The sequence below is a fragment of the Ricinus communis genome, chromosome 1 (genome assembly GCF_019578655.1).
Source record: "Ricinus communis isolate WT05 ecotype wild-type chromosome 1, ASM1957865v1, whole genome shotgun sequence".
NCBI lineage: Eukaryota > Viridiplantae > Streptophyta > Magnoliopsida > Malpighiales > Euphorbiaceae > Ricinus > Ricinus communis.
Window position 1 is genome coordinate 2875953 of NC_063256.1, and position 18571 is coordinate 2894523.

The 18571-nt window shown below is 34.9% G+C and overlaps 4 protein-coding genes across 9 annotated transcripts; 1 reads left to right on the top strand and 3 right to left on the bottom strand.

Annotated features, from left to right (window-relative positions):
* Positions 1-2667: 2667 nt before the first annotated feature.
* Positions 2668-3452, bottom strand: LOC8264538 (oleosin G). The gene has a single exon (XM_002511938.4). The coding sequence runs from the start codon at positions 3386-3388 to the stop codon at positions 2879-2881; it is 510 nt and encodes a 169-aa protein (XP_002511984.1). The 5' UTR covers positions 3389-3452; the 3' UTR covers positions 2668-2878.
* A 421-nt stretch (positions 3453-3873) lies between these two features.
* On the bottom strand, positions 3874-6587 carry LOC8264539 (protein CHUP1, chloroplastic). Of its 3 annotated transcripts, XM_048370529.1 has the most exons (5): positions 6492-6587; positions 6252-6308; positions 6094-6155; positions 5369-6001; positions 3874-5259 (listed from the first exon to the last, which is right to left on the bottom strand). In XM_048370529.1, exons 4-5 carry the CDS (start codon positions 5990-5992, stop codon positions 4273-4275), a joined length of 1611 nt encoding a protein of 536 aa, XP_048226486.1. In that variant the 5' UTR covers positions 5993-6001; positions 6094-6155; positions 6252-6308; positions 6492-6587; the 3' UTR covers positions 3874-4272. The 3 variants fall into 3 exon arrangements, with proteins under 3 accessions (XP_048226486.1, XP_048226489.1, XP_025015840.2); XM_048370532.1 differs by having other exon boundaries at positions 5369-6155; XM_025160072.2 differs by lacking the exon at positions 6492-6587 and having other exon boundaries at positions 6252-6467.
* A 1147-nt stretch (positions 6588-7734) lies between these two features.
* On the top strand, positions 7735-13291 carry LOC8264540 (translation initiation factor eIF-2B subunit delta). Of its 3 annotated transcripts, none has more exons than XM_025160128.2 (7): positions 7735-8583; positions 8988-9128; positions 9274-9632; positions 10447-11191; positions 11287-11383; positions 11498-11552; positions 12805-13291. In XM_025160128.2, the coding sequence occupies exons 1-7, from the start codon at positions 8058-8060 to the stop codon at positions 12835-12837; spliced, it is 1956 nt and encodes a 651-aa protein (XP_025015896.2). In that variant the 5' UTR covers positions 7735-8057; the 3' UTR covers positions 12838-13291. The 3 variants fall into 3 exon arrangements, with proteins under 3 accessions (XP_025015896.2, XP_015584412.2, XP_015584411.2); XM_015728926.2 differs by lacking the exon at positions 12805-13291 and adding an exon at positions 11682-12070 and having other exon boundaries at positions 7737-8583; XM_015728925.3 differs by lacking the exon at positions 12805-13291 and adding an exon at positions 12129-12445 and having other exon boundaries at positions 7741-8583.
* Positions 13144-17682, bottom strand: LOC107262684 (zinc finger BED domain-containing protein DAYSLEEPER). 2 transcript variants are annotated; one of them, XM_015728927.3, is made up of 5 exons: positions 16712-17682; positions 16539-16607; positions 15723-15974; positions 14577-15451; positions 13144-14426 (listed from the first exon to the last, which is right to left on the bottom strand). In XM_015728927.3, exons 2-5 carry the CDS (start codon positions 16576-16578, stop codon positions 13515-13517), a joined length of 2079 nt encoding a protein of 692 aa, XP_015584413.2. In that variant the 5' UTR covers positions 16579-16607; positions 16712-17682; the 3' UTR covers positions 13144-13514. The 2 variants fall into 2 exon arrangements, with proteins under 2 accessions (XP_015584413.2, XP_015584414.2); XM_015728928.3 differs by having other exon boundaries at positions 15723-15941; positions 16712-17678.
* Between the last annotated feature and the right edge of the window lie 889 nt (positions 17683-18571).

An 18571-nucleotide genomic window follows, 5' to 3' on the forward strand; every position in this document is an offset into this window, starting at 1 on the left:
TTAAAATATGACTTAAAAAATTTTATCTTATTAGAATAGGTAATATTTTTATTTATAATTGACATAAATTGGAACTGTAATTTTTTATTATTATATAGAGATTATTCGTACATAGAGTATTATTATAGAAATGTTTTACCATATATTATGAGCGACTAAAAAATAGTCTTAATTATAATTTTTATTCATATATTGAAAAATTCAAAACAGCGTGTAGAAAAAGAAAGAAAAAGAAAACTGTAGGGACAAGAGAGGACGAGAATATTTTATTCATCTGAATTAGCGTGGCGTTTACTTCTATTATGATTGATTAAGGCTGCCAAACAATCAAAGAAGAAGAAGAAGAAGAAGAAGAAGAAGAATGATCTATTGAAATGAGCAAAGAGCATAAAGTCAAAATGTCTGATTCCCCTGTTCAAAGTAAAAACATAAGAACGAGTGAAGTCAACCCTATGAGTTGGGTTTGCCTTCTCCCCATTGACCAAATTCAATGATGCCACTTCTAAATGCTTCTTTAACCAAATTATCAATTTTTGCATTTTTAAGGATTGGATACAATTTATTATTATTAGGCTGCTTTTGTGTAAGTAGGTTAACATTCTCTGGTCTTGTAGTTGTAGGTGCTCAATTTAGGGTCTCATGAGGGTGGCGGCACCAGAACGTCGCCGTTGAGACCCTACTACTGTTCCTAGAAGCTTTTTTTATTTTCTTAGTTTTAGCATTTCTTTGGTAAACTTTGGGTTAAGTTTGTTCTATCTTTTATTAAGATGATGGACTCAATTTGGACAGTCTCATTCTTACATTTGTTTCATGTTATGTTATGAACAATAACATTATTTTACCTTTTAATTATAAGACAATGAAAAAACAAAAACAAAAACAACTTCAGCACCCGAGCTTTGCCTATCAATTTATTCCAGTTTTAGGCCTAAGCAAAAACCTGCAATAAAATAGTTCAATTTAGCCCCCGAATTTAGTTTTCCAACTTCAGCATCCGAGCTGTAATTTTTCTTCTTCTCCATCAGTCGTTCTTCATCTTTTTCTTCTTTCCGTTTTCACCATTTTAGGTTAATATTCAGATTTGACTTGCTGTTGTTCATGACGCTGATGGAATGGTGGTGGCGATGGATTGGTGTGACAGTAGATTTGCAGCAGCTATTCAATTATTAAATTTAATTTTAAGAACTCATATATAGATTGTTCTATTATTAAATAAAGTGCGACCCACTCTGTGGCAAACCACTCCTATTGATGCACTTGGGCCAGCAGTGGTTTCTACCATTGAACACATCCTGCAATTCTCTTAAGAGGTAAAACCAGAATACCGATGAGACTCGGCTAAGAACCACTGTTGAAGAAACGTGCATGACCCCTCCAGACAACAGTCGCAACTTCTAGGAAAGGGACAAGTTAGTAGAAGATGAAAAATCGACTGCCCTTCTCCATGGCAGACCCGACAAAGGTCCAAAACATCTACACTTGCGAACCTCTACATATGGAAGGGAGACGATCTCAGCATGCTCTCCACACTGCAGATTTCATTTACTTCAGGAGGTACATTGAGAGATAAAAAATTATGCCACATCTTTCCTCCCCACAAGCATAGACTTGATCCCCTTGCTGATTGCTAGTTAAACAACGACACCTCCTCCTCGACATTGTATTTGCTCCCCTCAGTGGGATACTACTATAAGAATTAAATCTCTGTCCCTCTCATGTCTAATCCCAAAACCAATACCAACCATAATCATGATGGTAGTTATGCAAGCTTCAGAGGGGCATACCCCCAATCAAATCTTTGTGCCTCTCATTTGAATTTTAATCACGAGCCACATCTTCCATCCTACACTCTCATTTGCATCAATTAAAGAGCAGATTTTGCCTGTTTCCAGTCCTTCATCCTCAGTTGTCTGAACATTAGCATCAAGCCAAAGATCTCACCAGATATTAATCTGCCACTCTTCTACGACAACCTGATGCCACACGTAACTGCAGTCACGTTTGGCTCAAAGTGTGCTATTTAATAAATCGAATGATTAAAAAAATTCTACATCTAACAAATAATTAAAAGACTTTAACTATTTTAATAAATTAGAATTAAGATTAACTAAATCCCAAGTAAAACAAGATATACATCATAATGACCCACTAAAAAATTCACACATATATATACACGCACGCATGAGCTTGAATATTCATTACACATAACTCCAATAGACTTTCTTTTTTACAAAAATTTATATAAATTACATAACTTAGTAATTTTATTAAAATAATTAATCGATATTTTTTAAAAAAATTAACTAATATTACTGCGTCAAAAAAAATTCTTAAATGATAACTGAGCTAAGAAAATAATTAAGAGCTCAATTGATTAAAAATTAAAGATACATGAAACTATAGATAAATTAAAAAAAAAAAGGGAATAAATAATGCATTTTGCTCACCGACACAGCGACATTTATACCTGTTAGAATATGACCGAAATGATCAAAGTATTATAAGGCTTCACTCTCATCTAAATAAAAGTGCAAGGACTAAATCGGCAAAAATAAAAATACGGGGGCAAATATTTGTTATTCCAGAGTATAACACACATGCAAGCCATTCCCCCAAAAAAAAAAATAAAAAAAAATCATCAATCAAACAATTCGACATCCTTAAGAATATCCAAAGGCATCCAAAACTTCCTTACCAAACACAACCATACATAATTAACTAGAAAATATAAAATAAAATAAAATTCCATCACAGACAAAAATTAGACTTCTTTTTTAGAAGAAAAGCACAATAACAAGACCCGTTTTATCAAAATCCGACCCGATTGATTGATCAGTCATCCCCCGCCGCTGCCTCCTCGTCCTGATCATCATCATCATCATGCACCAGGAGCAGCATCTTTGACCTTACTCTGCAAGTACCCACCATACTCTCTAGCATAGTCCTTAACATGACTAGCCGTATCATAAATCCGGCTACGGGCATAATCAAACCGATCTGAACCAGGCGGGTGCATACCTCTATAATACCTATACATCCAAGACAATCCACCAATAGTAGCCACCAAGAACCCGCAAACGGAAAAGAACCCAGCAGCAGCAAAGAACAGAAGAACACCAATAGGGAACCATATGGGGCTCGAAACAATAATCAAAGGAGTGAAAAAGACAAGACCCATGACAAGAGCAGTGACAGTGATCCCTATAAGAAGGAGGAGAATGGAACCAGAGATAAGAAGAGTCAAGATACCCATGAACTGGGTTGAATTTGGTGCATGGCTTTGGAGTTTACGTAGAAATGTGGACACATGATTGTTAGGTGTAGCATTCGATGTGGCGGTTCTTGTAGGCCTTTGAGCAGGATTGGAAGCACGATCCCGGTCTGCCATTTTTGGAGAATTATTATTATTATTGTCAAGCTAACTATTAATTGATAAAGAAAGAGAAAGGGAGAAGTGAGAAGAAGCGTTAAAGAAGAAGTGAAAGGACGGGGGATGGGACAGGTGTTACAGATGGGACATGCAGAGGTACACGTGGAAGGTTCTAGGTTTTTGTAACTCCTAGATATGAGTGTGATCTTACTGACTGTTTCTCTCTGTCTTTTCTCTTTCTTAGGCTTTTGTTTCAATTTTTTTTTGTCGTGTGTTGTTACAGGTGTTTTTGGTCTCGGGCCCATTTTCTGGCCCGGCCTGCGGGAACATCTAATTGGGATTCCTTTGAAGGGATGTCCTTTTCTTTATAGAACATTGTTCTGTTTTGGTCTTTCCCATTTAATGGAAGATCGATCGGATGCGTGCTTAAATTCATTCACCACTGTCAATTTTACTTATTTCAGTTGTTTAATGAGTACCCTCATTTTAAATAAGGTACAATGGAACAATAAAAGAATAATTTATTCATTCGTTATGTATAAACAAGAATAAGTAAGAAGAGACTAAATCATGTTACAGATCAGATTCCATTCGCATTAAACCGTATTTATGAGAAGTAAAATACTGCGTTTAGGGTCTCAATAAGGGGCGCGAACATCAAAACTATCGTCAATAAAGTCGTGAAACTGTTAGCTCAATGTCACACTAATATCTTCCATGTAGAAAGGATGTTCACATCAGATGCTGCTGTACATAGCACTCCCTTCAGGAATGTAGTAAAACTTCTGTCATCAAGTGCTCTTGTAAAAACATTCACAAGCATAAGTATTGTACTAGTTCTATGTGAAAACTACCACTGCACCAAAGAACAAACTATAAGATGGTTGTAGCAAGTACAATACTCAAATCTCGGTGAGATCCAGCAGCAGCAAGAGGTACAAAACAAGCAAGACAAAACAAAAAATGAAGACAAAGGTTACTGGGTCAAACTTATTTTCACTTCTAAGCATATCAGGAACCCTTGAACGTTGCTTCTGTATGTATGCATTTTCCTTGATGCTTTCCAGTTTGGTATCCTCATTATCTTTCTTGACAGGATGCTCATTGTCATCAATTGAATTGCCAGAATTTGCAGCAGATATTTCCTGTTTCTCCCTATTCAGTTCTGCTCCGGAAACGGGGCTTGTACTCATCATAGCTGTTTCTTTGTTATGTGAATCTCCTTGTACTGATTCTTGGATCTCTTGGCATGTTGAGAATAATATAGTTCTAGCTGAGTCGGTGAAAGAAACTCTCCTCCTCGCTCGTGGAACATATGTTGCCTCTACAGATTTGGTCAAGTCCTGCAACTTTTGCTCGCTAAATGGAGTACAAATCCCACTGTGATTACGTTCGTCGCTTACTATCTGTGGCCTGGATGGAACCATTGAGGTGGAAAATCTCCGAATTAGGCCATTTCTTGTCGCAGGATTACTTCTAGAGGAAGACCTCCAGTCATCTTTGCTTCTTCCCCACTTCTTTATGTTATGAATCAAACTGGACTTCTTACTAATACTGCTTCTTTGGCTACTTGAGGAGCTCCCAGTAGTACTACTGCTGTCATTCTTCTCGCTCTCAGTCCAAGAAGTACGCGACGAAATGCTGTCATCAATCAATAGCTGTTCGGACTTCTCTTGAGTTCTTTGGCTTGAATTAATATTATGGTTGCTTGATAGAGACGGATAGTTTTGAATTTCAAATCTTAAGCAAGCGTTTAACCAGCGTTGGTACACTAGCTCTTCTACCACGTCAAACCTGTTATTCTGCAATCTCTCTACCTGTTTCGAAAGATCTTCATTCGCATATTTAAAAGCACTCGACTCCTCCTCAATCTTGGCAATAATCTTGCTCTGCGCCATCTCATACACATACACATAGGTAAACAAAAAGAAGCTTCGAGCATACTTTTGCAAAAATCAGTAAATTGATTGTATTTATAGAGCTAAATATTATATTTACCTCTGTCAAGTTGGAAAGTGAAGTCATTCTGGCTTGAGCAGCAGCTAATTTAACTGCTAATTCCCTCTTTTCCAACTCAAGCTCTTTATTTGTCCTCCTCATCTCAATAAATTCTAACTCGACACCTTTGACAGCTTGCTTTCTCTCCTCAAGTGCAGAATCATTATCCGATAATTGGTCGCTTTGAAATCCACAAACTTCTTCTTGAAGCTTCATCAAATGACTCTTAACATGCCTTCCATTGGCATCAATTTTCCTCTGCAATTTATTTATTATATTGTTTGCCATCTCTAGCTGCCGTTCTGCCAACATACACTCTTTGATTTCTTTCTGAAGATTATTGCTTTCTGCCCGAAACGAATTAATAATGACATTAAGCTTGTCAATCTCCACCATCTTCTCCTCCAAGTTTGTTCGCAACAGGGTAATGTATGACAATTGTTTTTTTAGACTATACAGCTCCATCAATTTCCTTTCAAGTGTCACTTTCCTCTGTTGAAATTCTTTTACTACCTTCCATAAAGGATCGATTTCTCTAGTATTCTTCAACTTCCTATCACCTACCAGAGATTCACTCTTTTCATACACTTCACTCTCAATCAAAGTCTCCTCCTTTTTCTGCATTTCCTCAGCCTGCAATAGGTTTGATTAATTTCTGGTTAATATTTTTTGAGTTCCTAAGAAAGGCACAAAGACAAGCACAAACACAGAGAGAGTGTCTGTACTGATAAGCTATCTGTATATTTCTCTTCCTTTTCAATCTGTTGGAGACCAGGGCCATCTTTATCTGAACAGTTTGATCAAACTAAAAAGATTGGCAATTGCTGGCATAACAGTAGAGTATTACATATCACAATATAAAAGGATAGGGTCACCATGGTACCTGAGGAGTGCTTGGTTGAAGGGTTTTCCTTTTTCTGAGAAATTGAAACAGCTGCAGCTGCAGTCAACACCAGAAAACTTACCCTGAATATCATGTAGTTATCACAGGCCAAAGCAAAAATATGTCGGTTATGTCTTCACCAACACCATCGCTATATATGTCTTTATCATTTTTAGTGTATGTGTATATACATGCATGTCATACGGAGTAGCATACTGGATGATAAATCTCATCACTAACCTGTGGTTGATTTTCTTTGCAGACATGATCACATTCAGTGTAAAATATCAGCTACTTCTGAATATCTGTTTAATGCTTTTTGGAACAACGTGATGCAAATGCCTGATGGCCCAAGTCAAAGGTATTAATATCATTGAACAATTATATACTGGAAAGCCAAATATTTGGAAGGCAATGACTCTGAAATTCTTTTGTTCTTTAATGGTGGTCCCAGGACAAGAGACTCTAGAGGTCCACAAACTCGCATCAAAAGAACTGAGAAAGCAAGTGACTATGCGTTTGATCTCGGGCACGCACTTATTCTACCTCAATAAAATTTCTAATATTCTAATGTTTTACTAATAAATATAATTTATTTTAAAATATTTACTGATTATTTATTTATTTATTATATATATTACTACAAATATTGCTACTACATTATCTTTTGAAATTTATTTATTTTTTGTTTTAATTAAAATATTAACTTATTAGCTAAGGTATTAGTTATTAGTTATTACTTTAATTATATAATAAATAATAATTATATATTAATATATAATAATTATGTATAAAAAATAAATACACATATCATATATCATACATATTATTAAATTTTATATTTTAATTTATTTTATATATCATTAATATACTATATTTTAAATTTAAAAATTATTATACATTTAAGATTCTAATTTTTAATTAAAATAATACTATTTTGATAGATTAATTAATATAACATCTAAAATATAAGTAAAATACTATTTTTAGATTTAAGATTATAGTTTAAAATTATACAATGTTTGGTTAGAAATTATAAAATTTATAGAATTTATTTATAAATTTAAAATTTATATATTTTAAATAAAATAAATTAATTTAAAATTTTACATAAAAATAAAATTAATCATAATTAAATTAAATTCCACTAAAATAAATAAAATTTTAAAAATTCCACATTACCGAATTAAAATTTTATAAAATTAAAATATTTTTTAATTTTATAGTTTTAATTTTATTTTATTTTTATATTTTTTAAATAAAATAAATTATATTTAAATTTAAATTTTATGGATTAATAATAATTTTTTCATATGAAAAGATATACATGTCAAAAAAGATTTTTATAGGAAATATATAAATATATATATTTGTGAATCACAAATGGGTAAATCCATCATTTATTAATTTTCTTTTGAAACAATCACTGTCATTATCTGATTCACAGCCTAACGTAGGATTTACCCGGTCATTTTCTAATGAAATAAAATAAATAAAATGTAAAAAAAAAAAAGTGTAAGACTATGATTTTAACCTAATATTCTCTCTGTCTTCTCTGTTAATCAATTATTCTACAATACAGTGTATGCCATCTCCAATTGTGTGCTTCTTACGCAACAAATCAACCCCTGCAAAACCCTAATAATATCCTTCGCCAAAAACGAAGCATTTTAATCCCCAACAATCCAATCCCGTAAACATGAATCTCTAATCACATTTCTACTTCTCAAGATGCCCTCTATCCGCGAACCCTAGCATTTCAATTTCATAAATTTACTCTCTCTCTCTCTCTCTCTCTCTCTCTCTATGGATAATCGCCGTGGCTATCGCGCCGTTCCAAAGGTCCGGCAAGTCGGATTCTTTACACCGAACGAACCACCGGCACCTAGCCGTACTCAATCCGGACCACCGGATGCGACCTCTCCTCCTCTATCCAACTCTCCCGCTAGCAACTCATTATCTCCGGTTATGATTCCTCCGCCACGTCATCTCTCCGATAATCTCGCTCACCGGGCCACTTCACCTCTTCCTGTCCCTGAATCGTCGGCCTTTCGCCGACCGATGACCGGCGGTGAGCATGTGCCGGTGATAGGCAGTTATAATCCGACGGAGTCGCTGCTCGTTGTCTCTCCGCCGTTGACGTCGCCGTCTAGTAGAGTCGACGGAGGTGGAGATGGAGATGGAGAGTTGTTCTCGGAAGAGTCTTCTCCTGGTTGGTTTAGAAGGAGTAATTCTGCTAAGTTTGCTGCTTCGAGTTTTCCTGGTGGTGGTTTTGATTTGACTTCTATCAAGTCAAGTGAAGTCGTTGATGCTAAAAAGAAGCCTGTTGTTGGTAATTGTTTATATTGATATCATTATAGTTTTATTGATTTATACGAGTGTGCTTTTGTTTATTAACTTGGTCTTATTTAACTGTAGACATAGAGAAAACAAACTAAACATTGTTTTTTTAATTGAATCTTGTTAACTGTATCCGTGAAATGGAATTTACTGTGATTTTAACTGGGGAACAATGCTTACATGTAACAGAACTATATTGCTACATATCAGTGAAAGCTTGTCAAAGTGTTATTTATTTTTTTCTGAGGTTGGAGATTGGTTACTTTGTGTTAATTGATGGATAGATGCAGATTGCATTCTGGAGGATATTTTGTCAGTTTGTTCTGTTGGATTCTCATTCTGTGTCTCTCTTCAAAAATATTGATGCTACATATAACCAGGAATAATATATTGCAGAAAAAAGTGGAGGGGCTGATGGCACAGTATTGCAAAATGAATTGGCATTAAGTAGTTCCAAGCCCCTGAAAGCTAAAACAACAAAGGCTGAAAGACGCGCCTTGCAGGAGTCTCAACGAGCTGCAAAAGCTGCTTCAAAAGGTTTTAAAATATTTATTTCCACTATTTAATTGTTCTGCAACAGTCTCTCCTATTGTACATTTAAGCTGTGTTCCACGTATCAATATGCTTTATGCCTTATGCAATAAATGTTTTTAACGTGCTTAACGTTGTAATCCATCTGCAGGAGAAGCTACTGGTAAACCCAGTACCATTTCTGAGGGAGCATCTAAACCTGCAAAGCAACAACCACCACAAAAAAAAGATGCTCCTCCATCTGCACCATCAATTGCAGCTTCTGAAAGGAAAGGAGTTGACCGTCCATCTGAGAAAGAGAGGAAAAAAGACGTTCCTCAACCACGAATGCAATTTGATGATAAAAATCGAGTGGAAAAAGCTAAAAGGCGTGCAGTGGTCAATCAAACTGAAGCGAGGAATAGGGTTGAGTTGTTCCGGCATTTGCCTCAGTATGAGCATGGGACTCAGCTTCCTGATCTCGAGTCTAAATTTTTCCAACTTGATCTGATGCATCCTGCTGTTTGCAAGGTAGTACTCCAATTAGGTAACTAGTCATGGTCAGTTCATCTCCCTAGCTTTCTAATGATTAACTTCGAAGTTCAAACTATTAGGTCCAGAACAAATACCAAATGAACATAGCTGCTTAACATGTATGCAGACACACAAATCAATGTATCGGCATATGGTGGTGACATGACAACCCTAAATGTCTCGGGTGATTGTGTTATTATAGTTCTCGCTAATCATATTATCGATTCCCGAGTTCTGTTATACAAATTGCCAACATTGTCCAAGGGTCATCTAATTGTATACTTCATAAACCCTCCCATATTTTTCCCGAAAGAAGTACTATAGTTGCTTCTGGAACATATTGGAGAAGCAAATATGGCTTCTTGATTGATGGTTTCTTTCATTTATTTGCCTTATACCTGGGTCTGTTACCCACTCTATACCAAAATATGACTTCTAAGAAGTGTATCAAGATACTTTGCAGGTCATGTAGGTTGAGTTGCCATGTTTGATTGCCTCTTATTTAATCTGCCTTGCAACCTCAAATCGCTCCTCATGTGAATGACATGGAAAATTTTTCTTAGCCTAATTGTTTCCTTGTGTTAATTACATTAAGGATGTTAATGTTGATATGAACAAAAACCATGCTTTGGAAACTAGATAAAAAATATGAGTGTGTAAAAAAGTGCCGTTTTGATTTACTTTGAAGGAAAGATACATCCATATAAGGGCACATACATATATGATGTCACATTTCACACTTTTTAATGAAATTGGCATAGGAAATGTGGTGTAAGCTGCTTGTTTAATTGTGCAGTTACAAATTTTTCAGGTTGGCTTACAGTATTTGGCAGGAGATATCTCTGGAGGTAATGCTCGTTGTATAGCAATGCTTCTGGCATTTCAGGAAGCCATTAAAGATTACTCCACACCACCTGAAAAATCCCTTACCAGGGATCTAACTGCAAAAATCAATAGTTATGTTTCCTTTTTGATAGAATGCCGACCACTTTCTATGAGTATGGGAAATGCGATTAGGTTTTTGAAAAGCCGTATTGCAAACTTTCCTATAACTTTTGCTGAATCAGAGGCAAAAGCATCCCTTTGTTCAGATATTGATCGTTTCATAAATGAGAAGATATTACTTGCTGACAAGGTGATAGTTAGACATGCTGCTTCAAAGGTCAGGGATGGGGATGTTCTTCTCACATATGGATCATCATGTGTTGTTGAGATGATTCTTTTATATGCCCACGAGCTTGGGAAACAGTTCCGGGTTGTGATAGTGGATGCACGCCCAATGCTTGAAGGCCAAGCTTTACTTCGTAGACTGGTGGCAAAGGGCCTGAGTTGTACATATACTCACATAAATGCTGTTTCTTATATAATGCATGAAGTCACTAGAGTGTTTCTGGGGGCTTCCTCAGTATTATCTAATGGAACTGTATATTCAAGGGTTGGTACAGCTTGTGTTGCTATGGTTGCTCATGCATTCCATGTTCCTGTTTTAGTATGCTGTGAAGCATATAAATTTCATGAAAGGGTTCAACTTGATTCAATATGCTCAAATGAACTAGGTAGTGTTTCCATGCAAAGCTGACTTCTTTATCTACTGTGATTACTTTTCTCCTGTTCTGTAAGAGATCATAACAATGTATTTTCTTTCTTGCAGGTTCTCCAAATGCCATTGCAAAGGTTCCTGGACGAAGGGATTTAAATTGCCTGGACAATCTAGCTAATAAGGAAAATCTGCAGTTGTTAAATTTGATGTAAGCTTTAGACCTTTTTTACCAAAAAGGAAGAAGTAAAAGAAATGGTGATTTTTTTCTTTAGAAAAAATATATAGTGCTTAATTTACTTATAATGATGATATATTTGGACAGGTATGATGCCACTCCTTCAGAATATGTTTCTATGATTGTCACTGATTATGGCATGGTAAGTCATTTTGTTCCCAACTGCCTTTTGTTGTTACCACTTACAATTGATACTATAGGCAGCATTATTACTGGTAATGCCTTCGTTAGATGATTTAATCATATTATGTATGACAATATGAATCTATAGTAGGGGAACGATCTGGTACTCAGTGATACCCGCAAACACCACACAGTTATCCAGAGTATGGGACCTAAATATTGAGATAAGTTATCCAGAGTTGTCACTTCTAACCACACAGTTGGCAAGGCTCTGTAAACTACGCATATCAGATCTATTTGCCTGAAGATTTAATTAATAGATTATCTGGAGCACATAAGAAATGTACATCTCTGTGAAGTTTGTATATCAGATGAATGTATATATGTAAACACACAGATGCAGATATGCATGCACATACACCCACCCACCCACATACCCGTTGAGAAATAATGTTTAAGCTCATTCTGATTCTCCCTAGCTCCTTTGGGATTCATGTTAACATTTGAGCTGTTGGCTTAAACAACTGTTTGTGATGATTTAAATGCTCCCAACTTAATAGTTTCTGTTTATATTATATAATTGTCCTATGGGCAGATCCCACCTACAAGCGTGCCGGTTATTGTGCGTGAATATCGGAGAGAGCACTTGTGGATATAGTTCAGAATAGTATGAACATGATTGTTGGTCAAATAAGGAGTCTTCAGGCTTTCAATTGTATAATCTGTATCTCGCAGCCCAGAAATTGCATGTATCAATTTTATAGCATTTAGTTTGTGTTCTCCTTGTTTGTACACTGATGATCCTGTCCCATGCCAAGTTTAATTTGTATTAATTTTCTCACGGAAGGGTGCGGTTTGTCGCCTCTCCTGACAGTTTTGGAGGTTGTTATACAATAATGATTTTTTTGTTCCCCTTGCTTTTCTCTCTCTCTTTTGAATTTGTTTCCAGCAGTTAATTCTTCATTTGTCTATCTTGTTGAGTTTCAGTTGCATGATTGATCTTCTTTTTTTTCGGCAAAATATATAATTAAATTTCTAATATTTCAGGTTTATTTTATTTTTTCATTTTTAATTGAAAAATGAAAATATAGAAATTCATTAAAATTAATAAAAATATCATTGATTCAAAAAAAAAAAAAAATCAATCATGAAATATGCTTAAAAACTTTTTAGTTTAACTGAACAAAAATATGGCAATACAGATATATATTTATGATTGTACTTCATGCGAGATGGGCAGTTAGAATAACCGGCTTACATTTGCATAGCAGGTCTTATACTTCGGCTGGGTCGTTATCCTATGATCAAGGTGTTGAAGTGTCAAATATCAATCCTGTTAATCATTATTGTCAGAAGAGGAAAGAAAACAAAAAAGAAGCTGTCAATGTGAAATTGAGGGCTTGTTCATCAGTGAGGACATACCAGACTCTGTTTGTTTGCTTACAGAGTGTCCAGCTATCTACTCTCATATTTCAAATGTCAACTTTACATATGAGCCCTCGCAAGATTTCAAGTTCCGCAAATAAACTCAGAGCATAGACATCACTTTCACTTTTGCTTTGGGATCATTTTAATGAAAATGTAACTGCTGTAATTCCCAATCACAATGCTTCACCAAATCAATTTGCGTAAAAAATGCATTTAAATAAACACAGGCCTGGCAAAATACCGGCCATATGATGTGTTAAACTGTCTAATATGATGACTCCTGAGCACATTAATTGTACGTTTACATTATCACATATGACTTATCTGTTAGCCTCTCTCTCGTCAGCATTCTCAGAATTTTGAGCTGTACATAAATACAAGATATTTGATAGGGTACAACATTCAGAAGAAAGTATCCAAAACCAGTTTCTTCTTGCAAAGTGTTAAGCTAAATCTTGGATTGAGCAGGAAGCAACCTCAATTACTCCCACCAACCTTCGCTTCCATTCACTAATCACAATTAGTGTTTTCCATTCTTCAAATGTCTCTGTTGTCATTTTTGTTTTTTGTCAGACCCAGAAATGCTGTTATCTGCTGCAGAAGCAACTGCCAACTCCATCAACCTCTCATAATCTATCTCTGTAGACTTATACTTCAACTTGATCCCTCCTTGAGTCCATGACCTAATACAAAGAATAGCTTGTGCATTATCATGTGACATACAAAACCGCTGTTTATCAATCTCATCACCTTTACTACAAAAAAGTTCTTCAGGTGCCACTGAAGTTGGCTGCACAGACAAAAAATCCTTAGCCATTACAGAAAGCCGCGGGTAACGTGCACTGTTGACCTTCCACCACTCTAGAACATCTGTTGGTATCGGAGCAGGTGGCTCTGATAAGTACTGAGTCAGCTCATCAGTAGCATTACTCATGGTTGCTCTCCGCTTTTTTCTAGCTATCTCCTCTGCAAAAGAAACACTGCTTCCATCTTCAATCTCTTGACTATACCCACTCGTCATGGATGAAAAATGGCTTGAAGAATAATTTCTTATGAAGTGGTTTCTGGCTTCATCTAGATAATTTTCTGTGCTAAGGCTCTCTGGTATAAGCTCACTTTTGATTCGAGGATCCAAAATTGCAGTCATGTAGGTGAATACGTTGCAAACCTGACTGTTGTAACTCCTAGCCTTCTTTGCCATTTCTTCTGCAGCACTTCTAAGCCAATCTGGACTGTGACGGGCCTCTCTGCATATGGTGATCATCTCGGAAATATGATCCATAAAGAAGAGAACCAATCCGATGGTAAGCAACTTGTTCGTGCATATGTTATTGGTGGTTTTGTAAAAAGGCTCCAAATACCCATGCACAACACCAACTGCATTCTTTTCTGCAGAGCTCAGCAACAACCTGCTACCTAACGTCTCCTCATTCTTTCTTATGACACCATCAATAGACTTACCAGCCTGCATTCAGAACAAAGTTTCAGTTCAGTATTACTGATTGCATCCATTTTTAGAGTGTGCTTATGCGTGCTTGTGTGTTAAAGAGCAACTGCTAGCACAAATAATTTTCTTAAATCATATGCTAGAGATCCCAGGTGACAGAGCAGGTACCTTGCGCACAAGATCAAGCATTTGGTAATTACCACTCCACCGCGTTGATGTTTCAAGTGGAAATTTCCAGCTTCCTTCCTGATAAGCTGTTGTTAATTGAAGAAAATCTTCTGTCATCTCTACTGAGGAATTTAACTCTAGCACAAACTCCCTAATCTTAGAGATAACTGGTTTTGTGGTTCTTAAACCATCATCTATAATCAAATTCAAAGCACGAGCTGCACAAGGAATATAGCAGAATGGTCCTACTTTCTGTCCATCTAAATCCTCTTTCAGGGTGTGGCAAGCATGAATGGCATTCTGGCTGTTATCGTGGGTACAAGAGAGGACTCTACTCTCTAGATTGTACATCTTAAGAACCTTTATTAGACAATGGTAGATCTCGGAACCCCCACAAGGAAAGGGTATATGACATATGTCAAGAAGCATTTTCTGAAAGGACCAGTTTTCATCTATCCATTGACATGTGACACTCATATAGAAGATTTGGTCATAGGAATTCCAGAAATCTAAAACAATTGAGACCTTAGAAGAAACCTGATCCAAAGATGCCCTCACATCTTCCCGCATGCTTCTGAAAACTTCACGAAATACTGCTTTGTACTTGTCACCTGGCCAGAGTTGTATTGATGGATTCAGAAATTTAAATGAGTTTGCCAACCACTTTTCCTCCAAGGTTGAAGGAGGAAGAGAAGCTAAGATTAGCCACTTAATGAGCAACCAATTCAGATGATCATAATCAACCTGTGCTTTCCCCTGAGCCTGAGATTGAGCTTTTTTTATCACAGTGATGGGCTGTGGTGTGGAACTTGTGACAGAATCTCCAGACTTGTCATATCCTGGATGTCGATTACTGAGGTGCCTTCCCAAATTACCTTCAACAATGAAGGATAATAACATATTTATAAGAAATTGTGCCTATCATCATATAGCACATTGAAATTCATCTGAATAATATGTCAGAAAGTAAAAAGAAAGAGTTATTTGGAAAATTCAATTTAGTACACAACCACTTTTAATGTGTCAGAACAACTCATGATGCATTACTACGGTGCTTTAACTCGCGAGATAGAAGACATCTTTTCCCATGGGATAAGGAGAAACAGAACAGCATAGAAGAGAACAGAACAGGTGCAAGGAACTAACCTGTGGCAGTGGCAATAGAATAGCTCTGTCCGCAAAACTTGCACCTCCGACTCTTTCCATCAGCCGCAGTCTCAAAATACTTCAGATAAACTGATGTCATCGTCTTTTTTCTTTTTGTTGGGACAACAGCATTTCCCTTCTCCGAAGAGCCTAATCCAATATCTATGGGATCAACACTTTGAATGATTGCCATGTCCATCACTGATTTGGGCTCCATGTCTATTCCAACAAGTAATAATCTTTTACAGTCAACTGAGTGATATTTTAAGGGAATAACACGAAAATTTAGTCAAATGCTGAAAGCTCCAAGAAAACAATTATTGAGTTTAAAATGCATGCTAGAGTGGCGCTTGTGGCTGGTACTAGCAGAATAAAAGAATAATGTCAAATCATATAACAACTTAAGACAGACAAATATATTTTCCATTGCTTGATAAATAAAGTTCAGGGTTTTAAAATGCCTACAAATACAGCATAAAATTGCAAACCAGCAAGAGGATTTGTAGTAAAGAATCAGCAGAAGAAAAAGAACAAAGAGTTTACATTTGAATATATTATAGTACGAAGAATTGAACATATAAAAAGGACATGTCGAGAAAATCATGGGTCATTATGGTTTAATAAGTCATGAGGTAAGATCAATGTTCCCAAAGATTGTGAGACTTAAATTCAACACATACCGCGTCAAGATCCAAAAGATGATTGAAAATTATCGAATAAGAAGGAAAGATTGCATTGAAAACTATCAATAAGACGGATTCTAAATGGTCAATCTTGGTTACAAAAAGAAATGGGGAAAAGAAAAGTAATGAATACCTTTATAAGTTTTAAAAGCGTTATTAACAGTCCAGTCCATTTGGTTTGCAGGTCTCCCACTTACTGTTTCTGTCCATCATAAAGTTTCCATGACATATACACACAAAACCATTAAGCAAACAGATAACTAGAAAAAAAAAAAAAAAAGAAGAAGCATTAGGCTAAGCACTTACAGGCCTAATAATCATGAGAAAAATGAAACCGCGACCCGAATACAAATCAAGTTCTATATGAGTTTCAAGTGCCAATTCTAAAAACAAGCATCTGAAACATTAGAATAAAGAAAATGAAGATGCAAATCAGGAAAGTTAAGGTATTTGGTTAGGCTAGTAATGTCAGCTAACTATCGATCACTCGAATTGGGAGCTATTTTTTTTAATTTTTTTATGACTCTCTATTTGCTGAGAGCTAAAGCATTCATCAAGTCAAGAGAAGCAAAAACCAAATATCCCAACCCAAATGACTGAAATTTTCAAGAAGCTAAAGCAAACACGGAAGCCAAAGAAAAAGAAGAGAAAATTGGAGGGAGATCAGAGATAAAGAAAGAAAGAATTGGCTGGTTTAGATCTAACTAAGCCGGATCTGAGCCGAGCAAAGACAGACAATAATCTTTTTTTTTTAAATAATAATAATAATAAGATTAAAAGAAAACCCAAAAAGAAATATAAAGAGAAAAGCTTTTGTTTATAGTATTTGCAGAGCCGCTGCGCTGTTTGGAGTTGAAAGATCTAATCTTTCAATTTGATGTTTGGCTTCTGCTTTTTTTTTTTTTTTCTTTCTTGACGGCTAATTTTGACGCCAAATGTAAGAGAGAGAGAGAAAAGAAGCGAAGAGAGAGAGGGGCTCGGCTCTGTCTCCGTCTGTGTCTGTGTAGGTGGGTGAGATACTCAATAGAACCGTTACTAAACCCAAAACTCGAGCTGAGTGGCTCACACTGACTTGACTCACGTTATACCTATAAACTTGACTCGCCACACCACAATTTCTTTTGAGCCAGCTCAACTTCTCTTCTTTTATTTATATATATTCAAATTTATTAATTAATTTTATTTAAAATCGTAGTGGCTGGCTCATAAGCCCCAACTTTCACTTTGTTTTTTTTTTTTTCTTTTTCTTCGTATTTCTGACTTAACCGATTTAAATTCCTCTCGGCTATTTTTAATGAGAAAAATAATAAAAATGCTAAGTAAAAATATTTTTAAATTTTTTCCTGAGAGAAAGTAAATATTTTATTATTTTATAAATATTTCTCCATATAAATAAAAAATTAAATTTTATTTATTAAAAATAATATGTATCATTAAAAAATTATCATCACGATCCAACTTATTAATATTTTTAATTTATAATTATGTAGTATTAATATAATATTAATTATATTTTTTAGTAATATTTATTATTAATGTTTCTTTTTAGCTAATTAATATAATTTTTTTTATTAATATCTTTCAATAAAATCAACATCATTAATTATTATAACTGTGAATGGCTTATTGGCGCAATACATACTAGGATATAAAAGAATCTTATAAGATTCTTTTATTAGTAAATTAAATATCAATTATAGACTAAAAGAGAAAAAAATACTGAATATTTTTTAAAAATGTTATTATAGTACCCAACCCAATTTATTAGCATTATTAATTTATAATTATACAGCGGTAATATGATATTAATTATATTTATTAAATAATTTTTACTAATAATATATTTTTTAACTAATTAACATATGATATAATATATTTTGTTATTACATTAGAATCTAAATTTCAACTTTTTTTCTAATTTTAACTAATTGATCTCACTTTTACTATTAAAATCAAACATTAATAAGTGTATGCATTGTGTTGTTGTGTTTAGAAATATAGAATAAATTTTCTATACTTGAATATATTATATAATCTTATCTTTATTTTTATAATTTCAAAATTTAATATTTATATAAAAAATAGAAGTATTATAATGAAATTTAATTTTTTTACTAATAATATAAAAATACTAATACTATATATAAATTTTTTAAAGAGGTAATT